General features: G+C 44.0%; 1 protein-coding gene across 1 annotated transcript; it reads left to right on the forward strand.

Annotated features, from left to right (window-relative positions):
* Positions 1–18,926, forward strand: SDHB (succinate dehydrogenase complex iron sulfur subunit B). Its single transcript, XM_039842093.1, has 8 exons — positions 1–235; positions 7,374–7,501; positions 10,740–10,825; positions 13,932–14,068; positions 14,632–14,748; positions 16,713–16,814; positions 18,084–18,206; positions 18,692–18,926. The coding sequence occupies exons 1-8, from the start codon at positions 164–166 to the stop codon at positions 18,767–18,769; spliced, it is 843 nt and encodes a 280-aa protein (XP_039698027.1). The 5' UTR covers positions 1–163; the 3' UTR covers positions 18,770–18,926.
* The last annotated feature ends 1,518 nt before the right edge of the window (positions 18,927–20,444 follow it).

Raw genomic sequence — 20,444 nt, forward strand, 5'->3', positions numbered from 1 at the left:
TTCGCTCCTTCCGCCCAGGAAACCGGAAGTAGCCTCTCTCCCGGTGGTTCCTACGCGGTTAACGGATCCTCAGTGGACGCTGGCTGCGCGCCAAGGTAGTCAACGCGATACCTGCAGAGAGTGACTTCGGGGTTAAGGGTGGTGCTGGACGTCAGGAGCCAACATGGCAGCGGTGGTCGGAGTCTCCTTGAGGCGTCGATTCCCAGCCACAGCCTTTGGCGGAGCCTGCCTGCAGGTGAGCTCCGAGGTCGCAGGGAGAGGGCAGGCACTGAAGGTCACGGAGACAGCCTGGAGCTGAGGAGGCCGCACAGGAGGCTGCGGGAACACAGGGCCAGGCCTCCAGGAGGCGGAGGACCACCCGCTCCTGCGCAGTGTTGTGGTTTGGCCCGGAGCATGGCTGTCGTTTTCCTTCTGCTCCTTGCTGCAGTCTGAGTTGGTGAGGGCGAAGGCGAGTTTAAGAAATAAGTAAAAAGAGAAAGACGTTCAGAGAGGGGACTTTGAATTGCCCAAGGTCACATGGCAAGTGACTGGTGGAAGCAGAACTCGAATCCGAATATTTGGGCTCTGAACCCTTTTTCTTTCACCAAGCTGACGCCTCTGGAAAAGACAGACCTGCGGGGTAGGAACTGGGATGAGAGGTCCCTCCTCCAGGGCGCACGGTTGAGGGCTCAGTAAAGACGGACCTGACCGGGATTGGTAAGGAAAGGGCAAGCGAATTGTTGGGGACAGGGCAGGGGAAGGGAGAAATGGAAGGAAATGCACTCGGTCCCCTGAAGGATTTGGACCCATTTCCCAGTGGAAGGCTGCGGGAAAGACTGGGTTCCTTAAAGCAGTGTCATCCTCTCTGTCCCTGTCTGTAAAGGGCGTATAATAGTACGGACCTCACAGAGTTTGCGCATGGATCACATAGGTACCGAATTCGGTGGTGCCGCTCTTATTTTTATTATTCAATGTGCAATAGGTATTCAGTAGGTATCCCTACACCTCTTGTATTTTCAGGAAACTACACACTTCTGATACGCATTCAAAATGGGAATGTTTAGAAGGGGAAGGAAAATAGCCATTGCATACATAAGGTACTAAGAATTTACAAATCCCTTTCAAATCAGTTTCCTTCTCTGGGCTCCTCAGCAACAAAGCGGGCGAGCTGGAATTCTTACCTCCTTTTGAGAGATTTGAAAACCGAGGCCCCGGAAAGAAATGTTTTTACTTGCTCAACATCTCATGGCCAAGAACTGGTAGATCCAGTACCCAAACCCAGTTTTTTAACATAATATGTGAAAAACTCCTAACCCAGATCTGGGTATATGGTGGGTGTACAAGAAGTATTAGTTCCTCTCCCCCGTTGCGTTTCCATGAGACTCTCATTTGTAAGTACCTCTGGCCACAAACAGTGCATATGGCCTATTTTCTAATGCTGGTTCTTTCCAGCTGTATATGAACTTGGACAAATATTTTATAGTCTTTCTGAAAAGGAGAAATAAGAGGACTGCCTACCAGAGCCTCAAGCTGTGTCTTCTGAACATGAAATTGATGATTAATAATGGCCTTGTTTACCAGTTTCTTTTATAGTTGTTGAGTAAGCAATTAAGTTATGTGAATCCCACCAATGAGAATTGAGTTCTAAGGCTCAGGTCCCTCTTCCAAGAATGAATCGTAGAGATTAGTTTCAAAGTCCAATGTTGTAATTCTAGGGCCTCCTGAGGGCAGAGAAATAGAAGAGTCCCTCTCCCATCCTTGTAGGACTGTGCATTCATACAAAAGCCACCTCAAAAGAATTCAGTAATGAGCTTAGCGTGTTACCTGTGGGTAATATGTAGGTTCCTAGGACTCTAGGACATGGTAAGATTTCTCTCCCGAATTCCTTTTATGCATTAGTCTGCACCACCAAACCATAGCTCTGCCCGTGAGTATTTAACTGTAATGTATTAACTGTTCGTGTTGCCTTCCTTTTTCATCTAGGCTATGAATGCCTTTAGGGCAAGCACCACCTGCTTTCAGTTTTCTCTCTCGTTGTTCCTAGCACTGGCAAGGCTTAGGATACCTATCTGCCAATCAGAATGACACAAGAACTGATGATGTCGCCAAAAAAAGCAGAATTTCTTGGGCTGTATATACTAGAAGCTTGACCTTCCAGTTAATTTATGAGATAGATTTTTTAATTCCCTACCGTTTAACAAAAGAAGAAATCAAATCAGAGAGGTTGAGTAATTTGCCAAAGAACATACAGTAAGCGGTAGAGCTTGGATTTGAACCAGTGCCACTCACACATTTCAGGAACAAGCCCGCACCTTCTGTTTTACTCAGGTTTATACAGACCTTGCCGTCCTCCTCTCCATTTCCACACCTTTTCTCTTGCCTCCAAATCTGTATCTGCTTTATTTAACTCCAAGCCTGTTCCTTAAGGAAGCTTTTTTAAAGGAATACCAAGCATCCTTCAGCATGATCCAAAAGTCACCCTCCTCATCCTCAGTTTAAATTGTCGATTACCTTGTTTCTTTAAATTATAAACTATGAAGTTAATCTCATCCAAGATTTCCTAGAAAGGTACACTCAGCTTTGAATACTCATTAGTTTTATAGATTGAGGTAGCAATGAGTTTGAAGGACCCTCCATCATCATTGGTTTATAGCAAATGGCTGGACAGGCAACAAAGATAAAAAACCTCAAGCTTTTGCCTACCTCCCGCTTTTCCCCATATATTCTCCTTTTCTTCCTGTTACCGTGGAAAAATCGGCGGCACTCCTATGGCCAACCCTTTGCTCGTGCTCTACATCCCATCACTTATTCAGAGATAGCTCTCCAATAATTCCTCTCCTCTGCATTATCAGTTTTTCCTTCTCTGTCAGACGAGCAGCAGCAGCACACAAATATGCTGTAATTTCTCTCATGTTAAAAAAGAAAAAAGCCACATCCACCTACCACGCCATTTCTCTACTTATTTTTTTAGTTAAACTTCTCATGAGATGTCTAAATTCACTGTCCAAACTTCATCTCCCATTTTCTCTTGAACCTGTTAACAGCCAGGCTCTTCCTCCTCATCACCTCACTCAAACCCTTCATCTATACCTTGGCTTTGTTAAATCCAATGGTCATTTCTCAATTCTCATGATAATTTTCTCTCTGAAGCATTTGTCATTTATTCATTCCTTCCTCAAAACACTTTTTTTTCACCTGACTTCCAAGTCTCCAGATTTTCCCTCTTACACATTGGCTACTCTGTCTCTTTTTTCGTTCATTTCTCCTTATCACCCCGAGCTAAACAGTGGGGCCCAGTTCTTAGTCCTCTTTTTTATAATTTGGTAGTGCAAAGCCAACCTGTCACTGTACTTTGGGAATATCCTCAGGTTGTGATGTAAAGCATAGGTAAATCAGTTCGATGCCAGAGAGAGTCCTCTGTGCCAGATGGGGTCAGCGGGACCAGAAACAAATTTCCAAAGTCAGAATATTGAGTTCTCGTTTCTACATCCTCTCCATGTTAAACACCCTCTTTACATGAACACCACAAGGTTCCTGAATCTGACCACCGCTCCCACATTCACTAGCCAAACCCACGTTGCCATGACAATCCCCGTGTTCCTCTTTATCTCCATCTTCATTTCTAATTCCTACTGATCCTCAGGCCACCTTTACTCCCTCCTGACACTTACTATTGAGGTGATCTGTGCCTCACCCATCCAGTTTCTCCTCGATGTTTCCGATCAGTCCAGCCCACATCCCTGTTTATGGAGCAGCATCGACAGCGTCGATGTTCCATTTCTGGCCCTGTCGAAGCAGGCGGGGTGGGGGACTTGTGGGACAGCGTTTATGTCTTCAGTAGCGTACGGTGACGTCCGAGGCCTTCACACCCACTCACCCTCACTCACGACTCCCCCGAGCAACTTCCAATCCTGCCAGCTCCTTTCACAGTGAGTGCCCTGTACAGGTGTGCTATTTTTTTATCTTTCATACCATATTTTTACCATAGCTTTTCCATGTTTGATATGTTTAGATACACAAGTACTTACCATTGTGTGACAGTTGCCTACAGCATTAAATACAATGACACGCTGTACGGGCTTGTAGCCAGGAGCAGCAGACTAGACCATACAGCCTGGGTGTGCAGTAGGCTGACCCACCTGGGTTTGTGTGAGTGCGCTCTGTGACGTTCGCACGATGTAGTCGCCTAACGACGCATTTCTCAAAACGTACCCCATCTTTAAGTGGCACATGACTGTATACACTTAAAATTAGTGACTTTTACTATAATGAATTATACCGCACTAAACGTCACTGAACAAGAACAAAAACAAGAAAGATTGTGGGGCGCTAAGCAAGTAAGGCTGCTGGAGCCAAGATGTTCCTGAATCTTTTTTCATTTTCTCTACTTTCTCTTAAAGGCCACAAGGTGGCAGTAGCCGAATGTTCTTGTCATTTTACAAAATGGAGTCCCTAGTGGAAATGTTCTAAAAATTATTTTCCTTTTGTTAATAATCGTAACCAGCTTGGTGATAAGGTAAAATATGGCTTTCATTTTCTTCATGTATTTTTTTTTCATACTTAGAACTGGTACGTTTCAGCTTCACTTAATTTGGGGTTCTTCTTGCCAGCAAGTGACAAACAACATTACATGTCTTATAATTACTCGATTGACCTTCAGAGATTTTACTTTAACCATTTATAAGAGAATTAGCTAGCCTGGAATATAGTCGGATTTTTTTCTGCATACGAATTGAGGGTTCAGCTTAGAATTGCTATTCGGACTGACAGGATCATCCCCTCTGCAGGACTTCGCCTGGTCTCCGCCTTGTTTCCTCTGCCCAAACGAAATAGGGCTGCGAGGACTGTGGAATGGGACCGGTTTAGCTGTTGACTTAGCATTATGAGTAAATGCCATATACAGCGCAGAGTTTTTGTTTTGTCAATGGCTTGATAAAGGTTGCACTACTCAGCCTTTTATGGTACACTTAAAATAAACCACATTTTTACATTAGTATAATGCTCAGGTTTTGCTCTTTTCGTCAGTCTTTCCTAACCATGGATTGAACTGCAGCATGTAAAGCCCTGGACCAGGTGTACTGGGAGATGTAAAATATAACCTGCCCCACACTGTGATGGTTGATTTTACCACCGTGTCAGCTTGACTGGGCCATGGGGTGCCCAGGTAATTGATCAAATGTTATTCTGGGCGTTTCTGTAAGGGTGTTTTTGGATGAGTTTAACGTTTACACTGGTAAACTGAGTGATGCAGAGTGTTCTCCCTAACATGGGTGAGCCTTATTCACTCAGTCGAAGGACTGACTAGAACAAAAAGGCTGACATGACAGTTCTCTGAATTAGAGGGAATTCCTCCTGCCTGGATGCTTTTGGATTGGGACCTCGTTTGTTTGGGTTTTTTTCCTGCCTTTGGATCCATATTGAAACATCAACTCTTCTTGGGCCTTAAGCCTGCCGGTCTTTGGACTATAACTGCACCATTGGCTCCCTGGTTCACAGCCCTTCAGCTTCGACTGGATTTACATCATGGTCTCTCCTAGGTCGCCAGCTTGCCAACTGCAGATCATGGGACTTGTTATTGTCTCCATAATCATGTGAACATAATTGTGTGTGTGTGTGTGTGTGTGTGTGTACACACTGTTGGTTCTGCTTCTCTGGAGAACCCTGACTGATACACATGCCCCAAGTAGTTGAGGACATAAAGAAAAGACGGCACCAAGAAGAGACCTGAGAATATTTGCAAATAAATAGGATAGTGCCGTGTTTAGGAACATGGGTTCTGGAGTCAGACAGACCTGGATTCCAGTTCTGGCTCCATTTATCAGCCCTGAGTCATGGGCCCATCACTTGATCTCTGAGCCTTGCTTTTCTTATCTTTAAAATGCTTCAGTGGAGTTATTCATATATAAAGCGTTTAATACAGTGCCTGGCAATAATAAATAGTGGCTTTAAAAATGAGTGTGAATTTAAATATAAAACTTTTTCTTTTTGAGCAAAAGCACCCTTTTGGCAAATATGTTCTTATCGTTACGCTGTTCTGGTTGAAGGAGAGCGGGAAGTCAGAGGCCCACCCTCTTTACCTGACCCTCTGACAGCAGCCCCTGAGATGGCACTCCAGGATCCCTGGGGTGACTGTGTGAAACCCGCTGGCAGAGACTATAAGTGCCCAGGAGATAGAATAGAATCATCATAGAGCGCACGACTCAGCTGTTTGTTAGTTCCCTAAATTTATTTTAAGATACAGTATTCTTTATCTTCTTTCCTGCTGTATGTAGTGCTCTGGCCTGAGTATGTCCCTCCAAAATTCATATGTGGAAGCCCTAATCTCCAATGTGATGGTATTTGAAGATGGGGACTTCAAGAGGACATCAGGGTTAGGTTAGCCTGAAGGTAGGGCCCTTACGATAGAATTAATGCCCTTATAAAAAGAAGAAACATGAGCTCTCTGTCACTGCCACATGAGGATATGGCAGAGAGGCAGCTGTCTGCAACAAGAGAATCCTCACCAGATACTATATCTGCCAACACCTTGGACTTGGACTTCCCAGCCTACAGAGCTGTGAGAAATAAATGTTTGCTGTTTAAGCCACCCCATCTTTAGTATTTTGTTACAGCAGCGCAAATTGACTCTGACACCTAATCTGAAAACACCAGCATCTCATTTTGACAACTGCAGTGGCTTTCTGGATTTACATCACTGGCTCTGGTTTCCCCAAATGTCTGTCATGTGAAAATTCTCCCTTTGTAACCAGTGATATTCTTCTCAAAAATAAAAATGATTATGTCACCCACCTGATAAAAATGATTTGTCTGCCTCTCCTTGCTCTTAGGATAAAACACAATTTATAAATCTTTCTCGATTTCCCCACATCTGCCGCTCATCCACCCGTACTCAAGCCACTCCTCCACCTCATACTGGGCTTCTCTCACTTCCTCACAGGTGCACTGTGCTCATCCCCATCCACGCCTCTACACGTGTCGTTCCCTCAGCTTACACCCCTCTTCCCCTTTCCTTACCCCTGTTCATCAGGCTTAGCTTAAATATTGTTTGTGGGGCTTCCCGTGTTCTTAGATTAGTGTAAGTCTGCCATATTCTCTCTTTACACTTTACTGTGACTATTTAATTCCTCTCTTGTTCACTGCAGAGTAGATTCGTTGAGGGCAAAGGCTTTGTCTGCTTTACTAAGTGCCCTCTCACCAGCCCCAGCACCATGTCTGGCATGTTAGTTAAATGCTTAATGTTTATTTCTTAAATATTGGATGACTGCCTTTCCCAAGAAGACTGTGTGTCAGTAATGCGTGAGTTTGTATCTAGTATTACAGCTCATAGTGTGGCTAAATAAAAGGATTTCTCGCATTTTAAATAATTTGATCCTTGTGAACTTTTTAAATTTCAGGCCTGCCGAGGGGCCCAGACAGCTGCAGCCACAGCTCCCCGAATCAAGAAATTTGCCATCTACCGATGGGACCCAGATAAGACTGGAGATAAACCTCATATGCAAACTTATGAAATTGATTTGAATAAGTAAGTATCTCCATGAAAGCTAGGTATTTGATAAATAAAGATGAGCTCTTCATCTGATTCAGGGACATGCTTTTCACATCCTTGGAAGGGTTAAAAACAGATCATCCAATGGCTTTGGAATGTATCGTCTCTTTAAAACAAGAATGAGATAGGCACCCGATTCAGAAAGGTAATACCAAAAAGTATAACTTGTAAAATACCTTTCTTCCCCCAAATCAAAGTGTGACAAATTTCTAGGAATAACGGTAAAGTAGGCTTTATGCATAGTATTTGAAGTCATTTAACACATCATCAATCTAAATGTATTGAATGTTTTCATGTTAATTTTATGCGTCTGGACCTATATATTCTGTAATAATGATAAACACCATAAACCTGGCTGAAATGGTGATAGGACAAGATAGGGGTATAGTTAAAATATTAAAAACTAGCTATGCCTACGATATCAGTTTTCTATTTCTGTTATAACAACCGCAAACTTAGTGGCTTAATATATAGATATAATATATAGCTATATTATAGTTCTGGAGGTCAGAAGTCTAGTAAAGGTCTCGTCAGATTAAAGTCAAGGTGTCGGCAGGCTGTGCTCCCTTCTAGAGACCAAAGGAGAATTCATTTTTTGAGCTATTGGCAGAATTCAGCTTCTCATGGCTATAAGACCAAGGTCCCTATTTTTTGTTGGCGATGAGCTGAGAGGGCCGTTCCCAGCAGTGAGAGGCTGCCACGGTCCTTTGCCTGGACCAGAGCCAGCAACAGCAGGGCAAGACCTTCCCCTCATATCTCTCTGGAACCACCCTTTTTCCATCTTCCACTTTTAAGGATCTCCACAGATAGCCAAAGGAGATAAGACTGTAGGGTCATCTTTTGCTATAAATAACACTTTATTTTTGTTCCCAGTCCTGAAATAGCTCCAAATAAATAATGAAGAAAAAGATATCCTTTGTTATTTATAACAAACCCCTTTCCACCACACCTGAGTTTATGTCCATGGGGTGATTTTTAGAAAGCCCCTTGGTAACCACAGGATGAGGGCTGGTTGCTAGGGGAACCAGTTGAGAGAGTTGGAACTTTCAGCCCCCACCCCTGACCTGGGAATGGAGAGGGGCTAGAGGTTGAATCACTTGCCAATGGCCAGTGATAACATAGGTCATCAGTCATGCCTGTGTAATGGAGCCTCCATAAAAGTCCCTGACATATGGGGTTTAGAGAGCTCGGGTTGGTAAGCTCATGAGGGTGCTGGGAGAATGGCCCACCCGGAGGAGGCATGAAGGGCTCTGCTCCCCTTCCCATGTACCTTGCCCTGTGCATCGGCCATTTAGCTATTCCAGAGTTGTACCCTTTTATAATAAACCAACAATCTAATAAGTAAACTGTTTTTCTGAATTCTGTGAGCCGCTGTAGCAAATTATCAAACCCAAGGCGGGGGGTCATGAGAACCTCCCATTCATAGCCAGTTCACCTGGCCTTGTAGTTGGCATCTGAGAGGGGAGGGGAATAGTCTTGTAGGACAGTCCTTAACCTCTGGGATCTGATGCTGTCTCCAGGTAGGTAGTGTCAGAATTGAGTTACAGTGTGGGACACCCTGCTGGTTTTGCAGAATTGCTTAGCATGGGAAAAACACCCACATATTTGATGACTGGATGTGTCCAAAGTGAAGTAATGGGAGTAATAGCAGAGTAGAGAAAAACAAAATGATAGGCTCAGACCTTTAAAGAAAAAAAAAATTCCCAGGACCTCAGTAAACTGATAAAGAACATGGACAGTCTATAGAGTTGGTCCACTAAAATGAATGCTCCCTGCGGGCACGAATTTTCATTTATTTTGTTCTCTGGTGTATCTCCAGCACCTAGAACGGAGAAGACTTTAAATAAGTAATTGGTGAGTGAAGAGAAATTAATGAATTTATGACAAATATTCAACCACTGTAGTAGTCAAAGATCTCAAATTAAAATACTGGCTATAGTAAGACTTCTCTAGTCTCAAAATGGCAGAGGTTTTTAAAGGTTACAGTTCCCAGTGTTAACAAAAGTACAGTGAAAAGGGTGTTTGCATATTGCTCATAGAAATACGGGTAATGCAGATGTGTTAACTAACCTTATTGTAGTAGTCATTTTGCAGTATATACATATATCAAATCATGTCATATGCCTTAAATTTATGCAATATTGTTTGTCAGTTTTATCTCTATAAAGCTGGGAGGAAAATACAGATAATGCTGAAGGATATTTGGGAAGGGGACATTTTTTAAAATCGCATACATAGAAAAATACTGAGAGGAATGGGGGTGGCAATCAGGAAATAGATTTATTGAGCACTTATCTGTGTGCCAGGTTCTATAAAAATCACATTTTTATTTAATCTTCATAATAATCCTGTGGTACAAATATTAACCTTATTTACAGATAAAGAAACAGGCTCAGAGAGAATAAGCCACTTAGAATCACAGTCTCCATGAAGATAATCATAATTAAAAATGTATGTGGCAGACACTGCTCTAAGTGTCTTATTTCTGCATGTGGTCATTCACCTGCAAGTCCTGTGACATGTAGGTGTTGCTCTCTGTGCTTTATAGATGGGAAGTGGATTAAGTGATTTCCCTGTAACCTAATAAGTGTCTAAGGCAGGATTCAGACCAGGCTCTCAGATGCCAGGCCTGCACCCTAGGTGCCAAGCCCGGGGCTGCTGCCCCTGACCCCACATTGCGGCCCCCACGTGCATAGCCCCCACGTGCACGGAACACTCCCAGAGCTTTGGATTCGGGGACCATGGGTGGTTTATTTTCTTTTATTCTATGTACCACATTTTCTGTTATGGTTAAGCATTCTTATCATTTACTAACCATTTAAAGCTACTTATTGTCTGGATACTAAAAATAGAACTAAAATTCGAAATAAACTATTTGAAAAAGCTTTGCAGAGAGCTTTAGAAGAAAAAAAAACAAAAACCACCAGTATGTGGAAGTTATTTCCTAACCTAAATATTTTACTTTTTTAGCTTTCCATTTCCTAGAAATGTATGTTCGATGCGATCATCAAAATAGAACTCTGCCGTACTTAAAATGTATAAGAATGAAAAAATAAAACTATGGATAAAATTCCGAATGTGACCTGAGAAGTCCAAATGGATAAAAAGAGCAGCTAATGTAGGCAGGTGTCTCATCATATGATAAAAGTATGGGGAGGTTGAACTTCACATAAATAAGACTGAGGTTCTTTTTGTTGTTTTTGGTTTTGGTTAGATGTGGCCCCATGGTGTTGGATGCTTTAATCAAAATTAAGAATGAAATCGATTCTACCTTGACCTTCCGAAGATCATGCAGAGAAGGTAAGCATTTCCTTCCCTAGTAGGTCCCAGACACGTGTGTTCTGGTTCTCAAGAGGCCTGGGCTGGCCAGAACTGATGGAAACACCGAGACAACAGCTGCAGTGCTCTGCAAGGTGACCTTGCTGTGTACTTTCTTTTCTTGGGTAAATGTGTCAGAAATTTGCACTGTGGTACAAGTTCTGGTTTCTGAGTTTACTTCCCTTCAGGAGCTTCCCGTCACATGGCTGCTGCATCTAGCAGTCCCTGAGAGCTGCTGTTCCTTTCGAGGACCAGCTCAGGTCAGCTGGCTGGCCACCTCCGCACTACTGAGCTCATTTATTACCAGGGCAGCAGAGAGTGTCTAGCTGGTGCTTACGCACACTTAACATTCATCCCTCCCGCTCCCAGCATTGCGTGGGCACAGAGCAAGTGCTCAGTAGGAATGTTCTAGATGGGAACAGTATTTCCCACAGTATGCTGCTAGTGCCACCTGAGCTGAATTCAGGCAATTTGCAAACCAGCATCTTTTACTTTAGTACCTATGCATTTATTTTACATATTAGAAAAATATAATGACTACTGACAGTGTAACGGTGAAAATTGGTTTTTAAATATGAATTTAAGTGAAAATAATATATTTAAAGAAAACTCATAAAGAACATTCAAGTGGTTCTCAGAGGTGGCAAAAGTCACACAGGTACCATGAAGGCGGACTGGCCCTGATGGCCATGAACACAGTGTGCGCCAGGCTGATTCTGTGCACTTTACGTGAGAGAGACAGATGCTATTGTTATTTACACTCAATGTACAAATGAAGAAACTGAGGCCCAGGGAGGTTAAGGACTTTGAAAAGGACACATAGATAGTGAATTGGAGTCAGCCAGAGTTGTCAGGTTCCATAACTGCACTTGCAGGCAGTGCGGTCTGGCCAGGCTTGGGAAACCCGGGACGAACCCCAAACAGCGTAGCCTGGGCCGAGACCAAGGGCTGGGGTTGACTATCTTCCTAAAATAACCTCCCATGAAAGGAAAAGTCACTATAGATTATGGTCCATCGCTTTTCATGTTCTGCTGTGCATGTCGAGCCTTTAAAGGCCTATTCCTAAAACATCTGTTTTGACTCAGCTAATCTTACAGGATTGGATCAAATGCTGACAGATACTGTGGTAGTTTAGCTGAGTCCTGCTGTTCAGGGAACATTCTGCTGTGATTAAACACCAACCTTCTCCCACTTAAGTCCTGGCAACACACGAAATATAGATGCTTTTCAGTAACCTTTCCCCATAAGACTCTTTCAGAGCCAAGAACATAAGGTGCAGCCCATCTGGACTTAAATATATCAGGCGGAATGACAGCTTTGCCACTCCTTTTTGTTATTCTATTGTTCGTTAGGAGAATTTCCAGGGGAGCCTTTTAAAGAGAATCTTAAGAGAAGATTCATTGGATTTATTTTTTAAATCGTACACCATTTCTTATAAAGGCACACTGCTCTGGTTGAATGCCAGGCATACGTAAATATGTTGGTAATACTCGTCTCTTGAGGAACTTTGGGAATATTTGCTTAAGACAGTTCTCTTATACTCTTATTAAGATTTACAGGAAGGGCAGAGTCTTAGAAAAGTGATAACCCAGTGCAAGTTTCACAAGCAATCACATTTCTCTGGCCTAATCTTCAAAAAACCACTTCAGAGAAGTGGTACCAGAGGTTGAGATTGCATAGTCATATTTAAACTCAGAAATACCTAGGACATAAGTCCAGGCTAAGAAAATTCTCATTTCAGTTCCTCGGTCAGCACCCTATTTTTTCTTGGTTTACTTTGCTTTTCTTTGGTTTCACATTAGCTCATTCTTTGAAAAGTCAGTGCTCAGGCAGTTTTTGTGGGTTTCATATGCCCAGGGCAACCACTAGGATGCTTGTTTTGTGGAGACAATAGAAGAGCTGCCTCCGGATAACCCGTATCCAGGCCTCAGCCCGAACCCCGTTTCCGGTTTGCCTTGAGCATACTCGCTAGAGCTTGCAGCTGGCTGCAGCACTTCCCCCAAGATGACTCGTGGAATTCAGCTCTATATACTGACCGCCTTTGGAAACAAATGACATCATTGTATTTATAGCGTTCTGTTTTTAGTAGTTCGATCGCTGAAAATGTCAAATTCTAGGAAATGTAGCATTCCTGCGTATGAGTTAAATGAACGTTGGCAGCAAACTGCAGTTTTTTTTTTCTAAACGGGAAAAAGGCATGATGTGTAAAAGACAATTTTGGGGGTTTTTGGTTTTTGATTTTTTTTTTTTTTTAATTGCAGTCGACATTCACTATTATTTTATATTAGTCACAGGTGCATGGCGTAGTGGTTAAACATTTGTATAATTTATGAAATGAACCCCAGTCATCCTACAACCGACCTGGCACCGTACATAGTTATTACAATATTATTGACTATATTCCCTATGCTATATTTTACATTCCTGTGACTACTTTGTAACTACTAATATGTAATTCTAAATCCCTTCACCTTTTTCACCCAGCCCCTCCTCAGCCCCCTCCCATCTGGTAACCATAAGATTGTTCTCTGTATCTATGAGTCTGTTTGTTTTGTTGTTTATATTGTCCTTTAAATTCCACACATGAGATCGTATGATACTTGTCTTTCTCTGTCTGACTTATTTCACTCAGCGTCATACCCTCTAAGTCCATCATGTTAGGATGCCGATGACAATGTTGATTTGCTTTTGGGTATTGTGTCTGTTAGAGTTGGAGTTCAAATAACGGTGACTTTAAAAAAAAAAAACGGGCTGATTTTTCTCTCAAAATACATGAAGCATGGAGTTAGGGCTGGTGTTGGGAACTCCGTGATGCCAGCAGCATCCCAGGCTCCTTCTGTCCTTCTCCAGTGCTGTACAACCTCCGGTGGCCTCACGATCACAAAATGGTTTTTGGAACTACAGCTGTTAGATCTGTATTCTAGGCAAGAAGGAGGGAGAGAAGAAAAGGCAGCAGGCCCCTGTGCCACATGTATTGCCTGTCAGTGCTGCTCCCGATGGTAGAGTAACAACAATCCAGAAAAAAAGAATTCAAAGTTGGTGACTCTGAATCTGGGTAAGGAAGTGTTAAGTATATTTTCTCTCTCAGGGATCTGTGGCTCTTGTGCAATGAACATCAATGGAGGCAACACGCTGGCTTGCACCAAAAGGATCGACACCAACCTCAACAAAGTCTCAAAAATCTACCCTCTTCCACATATGTATGTGATAAAAGATCTTGTTCCTGTGAGTGTCTGCATCCCTCCCATCCTCCCTCCCCACCCCTTATTTTTTTGCAGGGGGAGAGGTATATGCACGTTATGCTATTCGTTCTCGAGGGCAGGCCTTTTTCCTGTCTGGGTTTAACTAAGCAATTTGATGTTGGAAGATAAACACTCCTAGAGCATCCTCCGGCAGCTCATCTGGTGAAGACTGGAAATAAGAGGGCACAGAACTAGAATAATTACAAAGAGTTCATGTGGACAATAACCAATTGGGAAAGCAGTAGTCACTGTGCTCTAAACCCCTACCTCCTTGCCTTTGACCACGTTCACTGACGAGGTGTTTTCCCAGGGCACGTGGGATTGGAGGGTTTCTCAAGGGGGCGAAGCAGAGATTTCCTAACCACACTTAACATTGTGACCTTTTCTCCTTTCAGAATCTTTGCCCATGTCCCTGCCAAAGGCAGAGAGTCTGACTTCTGACTGTCATAGGACAGAAAAGTAGACTGTGTCCAAGAAATGGGGTAAAGAAGAAAGCTAGGGGGTAATGGTGGAATCTGACCCTTTTCTTTTTCCTCTTAACCTCAGGATTTGAGCAACTTCTATGCTCAGTACAAATCCATTGAGCCTTATTTGAAGAAGAAGGATGAATCCCAGGAAGGCAAGCAGCAGTATCTGCAGTCCATAGAAGAGCGGGAGAAACTGGTCATTACCCCATTTGTTGTCTTGATTTGAGGACTCTCGTTGCAAAGATGTTTGCCGGGAACTGTGGGTTGAAGAGATGAGTGGGAGGTAGCAGCATGAGATAATGCAGACCGTTTAGCATATTCTGGAAGGGAACTTCAGAAGCATCTGTCCAAGGGTGAGACACCCACCCTCTCAGGCGGGGTGGGCAGTATGAACACGGGAAGAACCTAGAGGGGGAGCAGGGAGCTGGAGTGGTGCCCTGCCCTAAGGGGCAGATCGTGACCATGTTGCCAGATATTTGTCTTTTTCCAAGGAAACCAATGTGTGACCTGCCCCCTCTATGAAAGATGGCAGCTAAATCAGAGTTGCTCTTTACCACTAGGCAAATAAAACACATGCTAGCCATTTGGGTCCTGCTGTCACCACCCTAGTTCTTAGATGGGAGTGAAAGAGTTAATGGGAGAACTGGGACTAGAATTTTGATGTTCTTTGCTGACACCATGCGTCTGTGACTGCCTTCTCTGTTGGAGTTTCACTTCCTTGTAGACAGGCTAGAAAGTCCTTGAAAGTGAAGGCGTCATTACCAAGTTTTTAGTCTCCTCTTGCACTGCTTTTACCTCCTCTAAGAAGTCTCTGATTTGCACACTCACTCCCTACACTCTTAGTGTCCTTATGGAGCGGAAGAGGTGAGAAGGGGACCAAATGGAAGTGGGTCCCAACCACCTGCCTGCACAAGGCCGAGGACTTGTGCTGTCTGACGGTCACCGCTTCATGTGTTCCTCCAACACAGCACTTACCCAAGAGAATCACTTACGTTCCGGCCCCTGAGCAGACAGCACACGGCAAGGGTGGGGGCTGTGCCTTCTCTCTGGATCGTGTTATTCTAGCTCACACTTTGCTTCCATATGCACCATGTATTAACCATTCCCACGGTTATGGAGCAGTGAGGTTATTTACAATTTTTTACTGTTAAAAATAAGTCTAGGTAAACATCTTTATTCTCCAGGTTCTATTCAGAAAATTCTAATTCCTTGTTACAGATTTTTCGACAAGTAGACTAAAGAATGTGACAGTCATTAAGGCTCTTCGCTTCAACGGTCTTATGCTTTCTAGGCCAGTGGGGCCAGTTTACACTAGTTGTCTGCCTGAACAAAACAGATTTGTCAAAGACTCATGGTTATAGTCATGACCATCAACTCTGTGTCATCTGTCGTCAGCTGCCACTTCAGATGTCAACGTGCCCCTCTTTTGCAGCTTTTAATCAGTTTCTGTTGTTCCCAAAATCTGACAGTCCAGTTTAATCGAACCGGTCAGGCAGATAAAGGCAGAGTAGCTGGTGTTAAGGAGCAGGGATTCCAGAGTCAGGCCACCTGGGGTCCCATCCCAGCTCTGCTACTTGCAGCTGTGTGACCCTGAGCAAACGCCCTAACCTCTCTGAGCATCAGTTCCTTACCTATATAGGAATCTAATAGTACTCGCCCCATAGGATTATCGATTATCAATAATCAAGGATTATTGATTATTGAAGTCAGTAAAGTGCCAGTGCTCAGCGCACGCTGGCTCTTATTTAAGACGATGTTCTTGTTGAAAATCTGAAGTCTCTTCTGCTGGGCCCGGGCGGAAGCTGCTGTAGACTGCTAGCTGCCTTGGCACCCGGGGCCTTTCTAGTCTCTCTCAGACTGCATTCTAGGTGGTAAGTTTTTATATACGTGAAGGGTTCTCGATTAAAGGATAAGTACATGGTACTTGGACTTAAGAACCCTGGGCTATAATCCAGCAGATGTTTACATTTCAGTTCCAAGATCTTTTTTATAAATCCGGTAAATCTGTGCAAACCACTCTTAGGACTTTGCCAAGAAAACTCACATGCAAGTAGGCGCTTTGTTCATGCACCGACCCCAGACATCACATTCAGTCAACTAAGGACGTGACAGGCTCTTCAGTCGCCTGGTCCAGACCACCTGTCTTTTCTCCCCACGCAGGATGGGCTCTACGAGTGCATCCTCTGCGCCTGCTGCAGCACCAGCTGCCCTAGCTACTGGTGGAATGGAGACAAGTATTTGGGGCCTGCAGTTCTTATGCAGGTAAGGTGCCCCGTCATTGCTTTAAGAGACGTGTAAACTCTTAAAGCAATCCCAGAAATCCCAGAGGACAACATATCGTTGGAGACCAGACATTCTGAGGGGCAACGGCTTCCTTCGTTTGCGTCCATTATGTAGGGTCACTGTTGCATTGTCTTCACTTGGCTTTCAGTAAATCTAGGGCTTCATCCGGAGATGCCTTCGTTACACTATGGTGAGAGCCACGCCCGGGTGGTGGCATCCTGGTCAGCAAACCATGCCTTGCAGATGTTTAAATGTGTTTCCTCTACAGCTGACTCTACCTACCCACTTGCCCACTGAGCCCAGACTCATCCGTCATGGTTCCCCATCTCCCTCTCACAGGGATTTTTAACGTACAAGCAGTGGGGAGAGAAGGGTCTTTGAGGGGCGACCGCCCAGCTGTCAGGTTGGAGAGTGTTCCCAGGCTAAGGGAAGCCTGGAGCAGCGGGCGTGGGGGTCACTTAGAGCGGTGCTGCTTCTCCTCGCCTTTCGCTATGCGAACGTCACTGTCTTGTTCCCAGAAACTTACACGTTTTAGATTTGTGGTCAGTGCTTTCCACAGACTCTTAAGCAACTCACAGAAACAACTTCTATTTCTCACTTTTTCACAAAAAAAAAAAAATAATAACATGGCTCTGTGACCATGTGGCAGTATCGATTCCCAGCCATGTTACAGATTGAATAATGAGGTGCATTCATAGTTGGCACTTGAGCCAGTGACCCCGGTTATCAGGAAACATGGATGTCCTCGGTGACACTGCCAGAGCAGACCCCGTCATCAGGAGGTCAGTCAGTTTTCAGCTGGCTGGTCACAGGCTACTGGGATGGATACACTAATTAAAGGAATCAATAAGTGGAACGAATGTTATCTCTAGACAGGTCTATTGAGTAGTCAGTTTACTCAAAGACAATGGGTAGGTGCTATGAAGACAGATAAAGAGTCATGACACAGTCCCTTCACTAATTCATAATCTGGGTAGGAAGCGAATGAGCAACTTGAAATAATTAGAAATAATCGATCGTATTTAATTACGCTCCAGGGTACCAGGTACAGCGTGGGGATCATTTCTCAGGAGTTAAAGAGCTGGGAGCTTTTCCTTGAAAGGTGGTGAGAATTAAAGAGTGGGGAGACGCGGTGACACAGCTGAGAGAACCCCCTTTCTTCTGCGCCCCTGGAGCTTTGAGTTGCACCAGAGAGCTGCTCTGGCCGGTTAAGCTGACAGCTCCGCTCATCAGCCTCTGGTTTCCCAGGCCTATCGCTGGTTGATTGACTCCAGAGACGACTTCACAGAGGAGCGCCTGGCCAAGCTGCAGGACCCGTTCTCTCTGTATCGCTGCCACACCATCATGAACTGCACACAGACCTGCCCCAAGGTACGTTCTGCCAGGCATGGCGTGTGCAGAGCAAACTTGGTCATTCGAGGTAGAGGGGAACCAGTTTCTTCCACACACCTCTGAGAACTTGTTTATGCTGATTTTCTGATCGTCATGATTTAGCAATAATGGTAATGTCTAATTTTGGCACCAGCGGTAGTCAGGGGAAGAGACGCTCTTTCCTGGGTATCTTTGGGCATTCAGAGAACATGGCTCAGGCCTGGGCTGGGTTGCCTGCCGCAGTGAGCCACATCAGCAGGAATAAAATAAGATGGGGCTCTTGGCAGAGAGAGCTGACCGCTTTTAACTGTAGGGAAGTAGAGACAGAAGAGAGTCCTCAGCCCACGCCCCTGGATTTTAAAGGACCTGATTTGCATCACTCTGCTTTGGCACTGTACCGGCTGGGGAAAGAGTTTCACCCAAGGTCATGGACTTCTTCCATCCCATTTTACTTATTTGGTATTGATTCTCTTCTTTTTTTCAAGGGGCTGAATCCAGGGAAAGCTATTGCCGAAATCAAGAAAATGATGGCAACTTACAAGGAGAAGAAGGCGTCAGCTTAATTGTTCTCACACCAAACGTGACTTGCAACCAGCTCAGCTGGGCATAACTTACATCTAATTTGGGTTCTTTCAGAGGTCTTCACTGTCCATGAATACAGCATGTATAATAAAACTTTTAAGAAATAAATAAATGTTATTCTACTTTATTAACAAAAAAGCAAGCCTGTTCCTTTTACTTGCTGCAAAGGAATGTGAAGTACCAGAAGGGAAGGAGTCCTTGTCCTTAAAAAGGAGTCAGGGTTCCAGAACTGAGCCATGCGGGGGAGGGTACAGTGGGTACAGGCTTGGAGTTGGTGTCAGGCGAGACCTGGGGTTTGTTCCCGGCTTTGCCATTCACTGGCTGGACAACCTCGGACAAGTTCTTTCTCTTCGCCACTCCATTTGCCCATCTGTAAAACGGGAGTCATAACGGCCTGCCTCACACACGTGGCGTGAGAATGCCCGGCACGGACTGAGTGCTCAGTGAATGCTCATCATTCACTATACAGCATCCCAGTCTCACCTTTCAATATCAGAATTATTTAAAACCAAATCGGTCTTTTTTTTATCTCACGGAGTCAAGGTTTGAGATTCTTCCAGCACAGAGCAATGACCCAGATAGCTGTGAACTCGAGTTAGCTCTGCAAATGACCTCAAAGGACCTCTCGGGGCAAGCATAGATCGCCACCATTGCTGCCTTGCCTCTGACACTTAGTACAGAAGGAATAACCCTTATGGAAGAAACAAACTGCAAAAATATGTCAAGTAAAAAGTGGGAGCCCCCCACCAAAAAACCCAAGTCCTACGTCCCCTGTTAAGTTTATAATGACTTCTATGTCATTGCAAATGTGTGGCATGCATAAAACTTTTTCTCCTCAAAAATAGAATATAATCTGTTAGCAGCTTTCTATTTTTCCATTTTCGATTGTAAAATACAAAAATTTACCATCTTAGCTATTTTAAGTGTATATTTCAGTGACATTAAGTCCACTTCCATGATTGTGCAACCATCGCCACCACCCATCTCCAGAACGCTTCATCTTGCAAAACTGAAAGTAACCCCATTAAACAAAAACTCATCCCCCCTCTCCTAGCTCCTGGCAACCACTCTTATACTTTCTGTTTCTGTGACTTGGACTATTTTCCATTAAGTGGAGTCATACAGTATTCGTCTTTATATAACACTTATTTTCAGTTAGCATAAGGTTCTCAAGCTTCGTCTATGCTGTAACGTATCAGAATTCCCTTTAAGGACGAAAATGGGGTTCTATGGAAGGTCACCTTGCAAGATGATCTGATCATAAATTCCCAAGTGGGCCAGTCATGGTGAGTAGTCACACCCCAGGCCTATAAACTTCAGTAAAAGATTTATCTTTGCCTTAAGCGAAGCCCTGACCAGTGTTTCTGAGCTTCTCTTCTGGGTTAACGCGCCTTTGAAAGGCCCCCTTTCAGACTCTCCTTATAACGCCTGACCACCCTCAAGGAGAACATAACCTCCACTGTCCTTTAGTCGGATCCCTGCCTTGCTCTGTCCCACCTTCGCTTCCTCTTCCTTAATGTCTCTTCCTTAATCTCAAATGCATAGAAGAAACTGCGACCTGTTTTCCTCGGAAGTGTCTATCTCAGTCTGAGATCTTGTTTCCAGGAGTATCATCTGTTTGACTCAAAACAATTCTCTACAGGTTTGGACATTCTT

Source organism: Pteropus medius, unplaced genomic scaffold (genome assembly GCF_902729225.1).
Source record: "Pteropus medius unplaced genomic scaffold, Ma_sr-lr_union100, whole genome shotgun sequence".
Lineage (NCBI taxonomy): Eukaryota > Metazoa > Chordata > Mammalia > Chiroptera > Pteropodidae > Pteropus > Pteropus medius.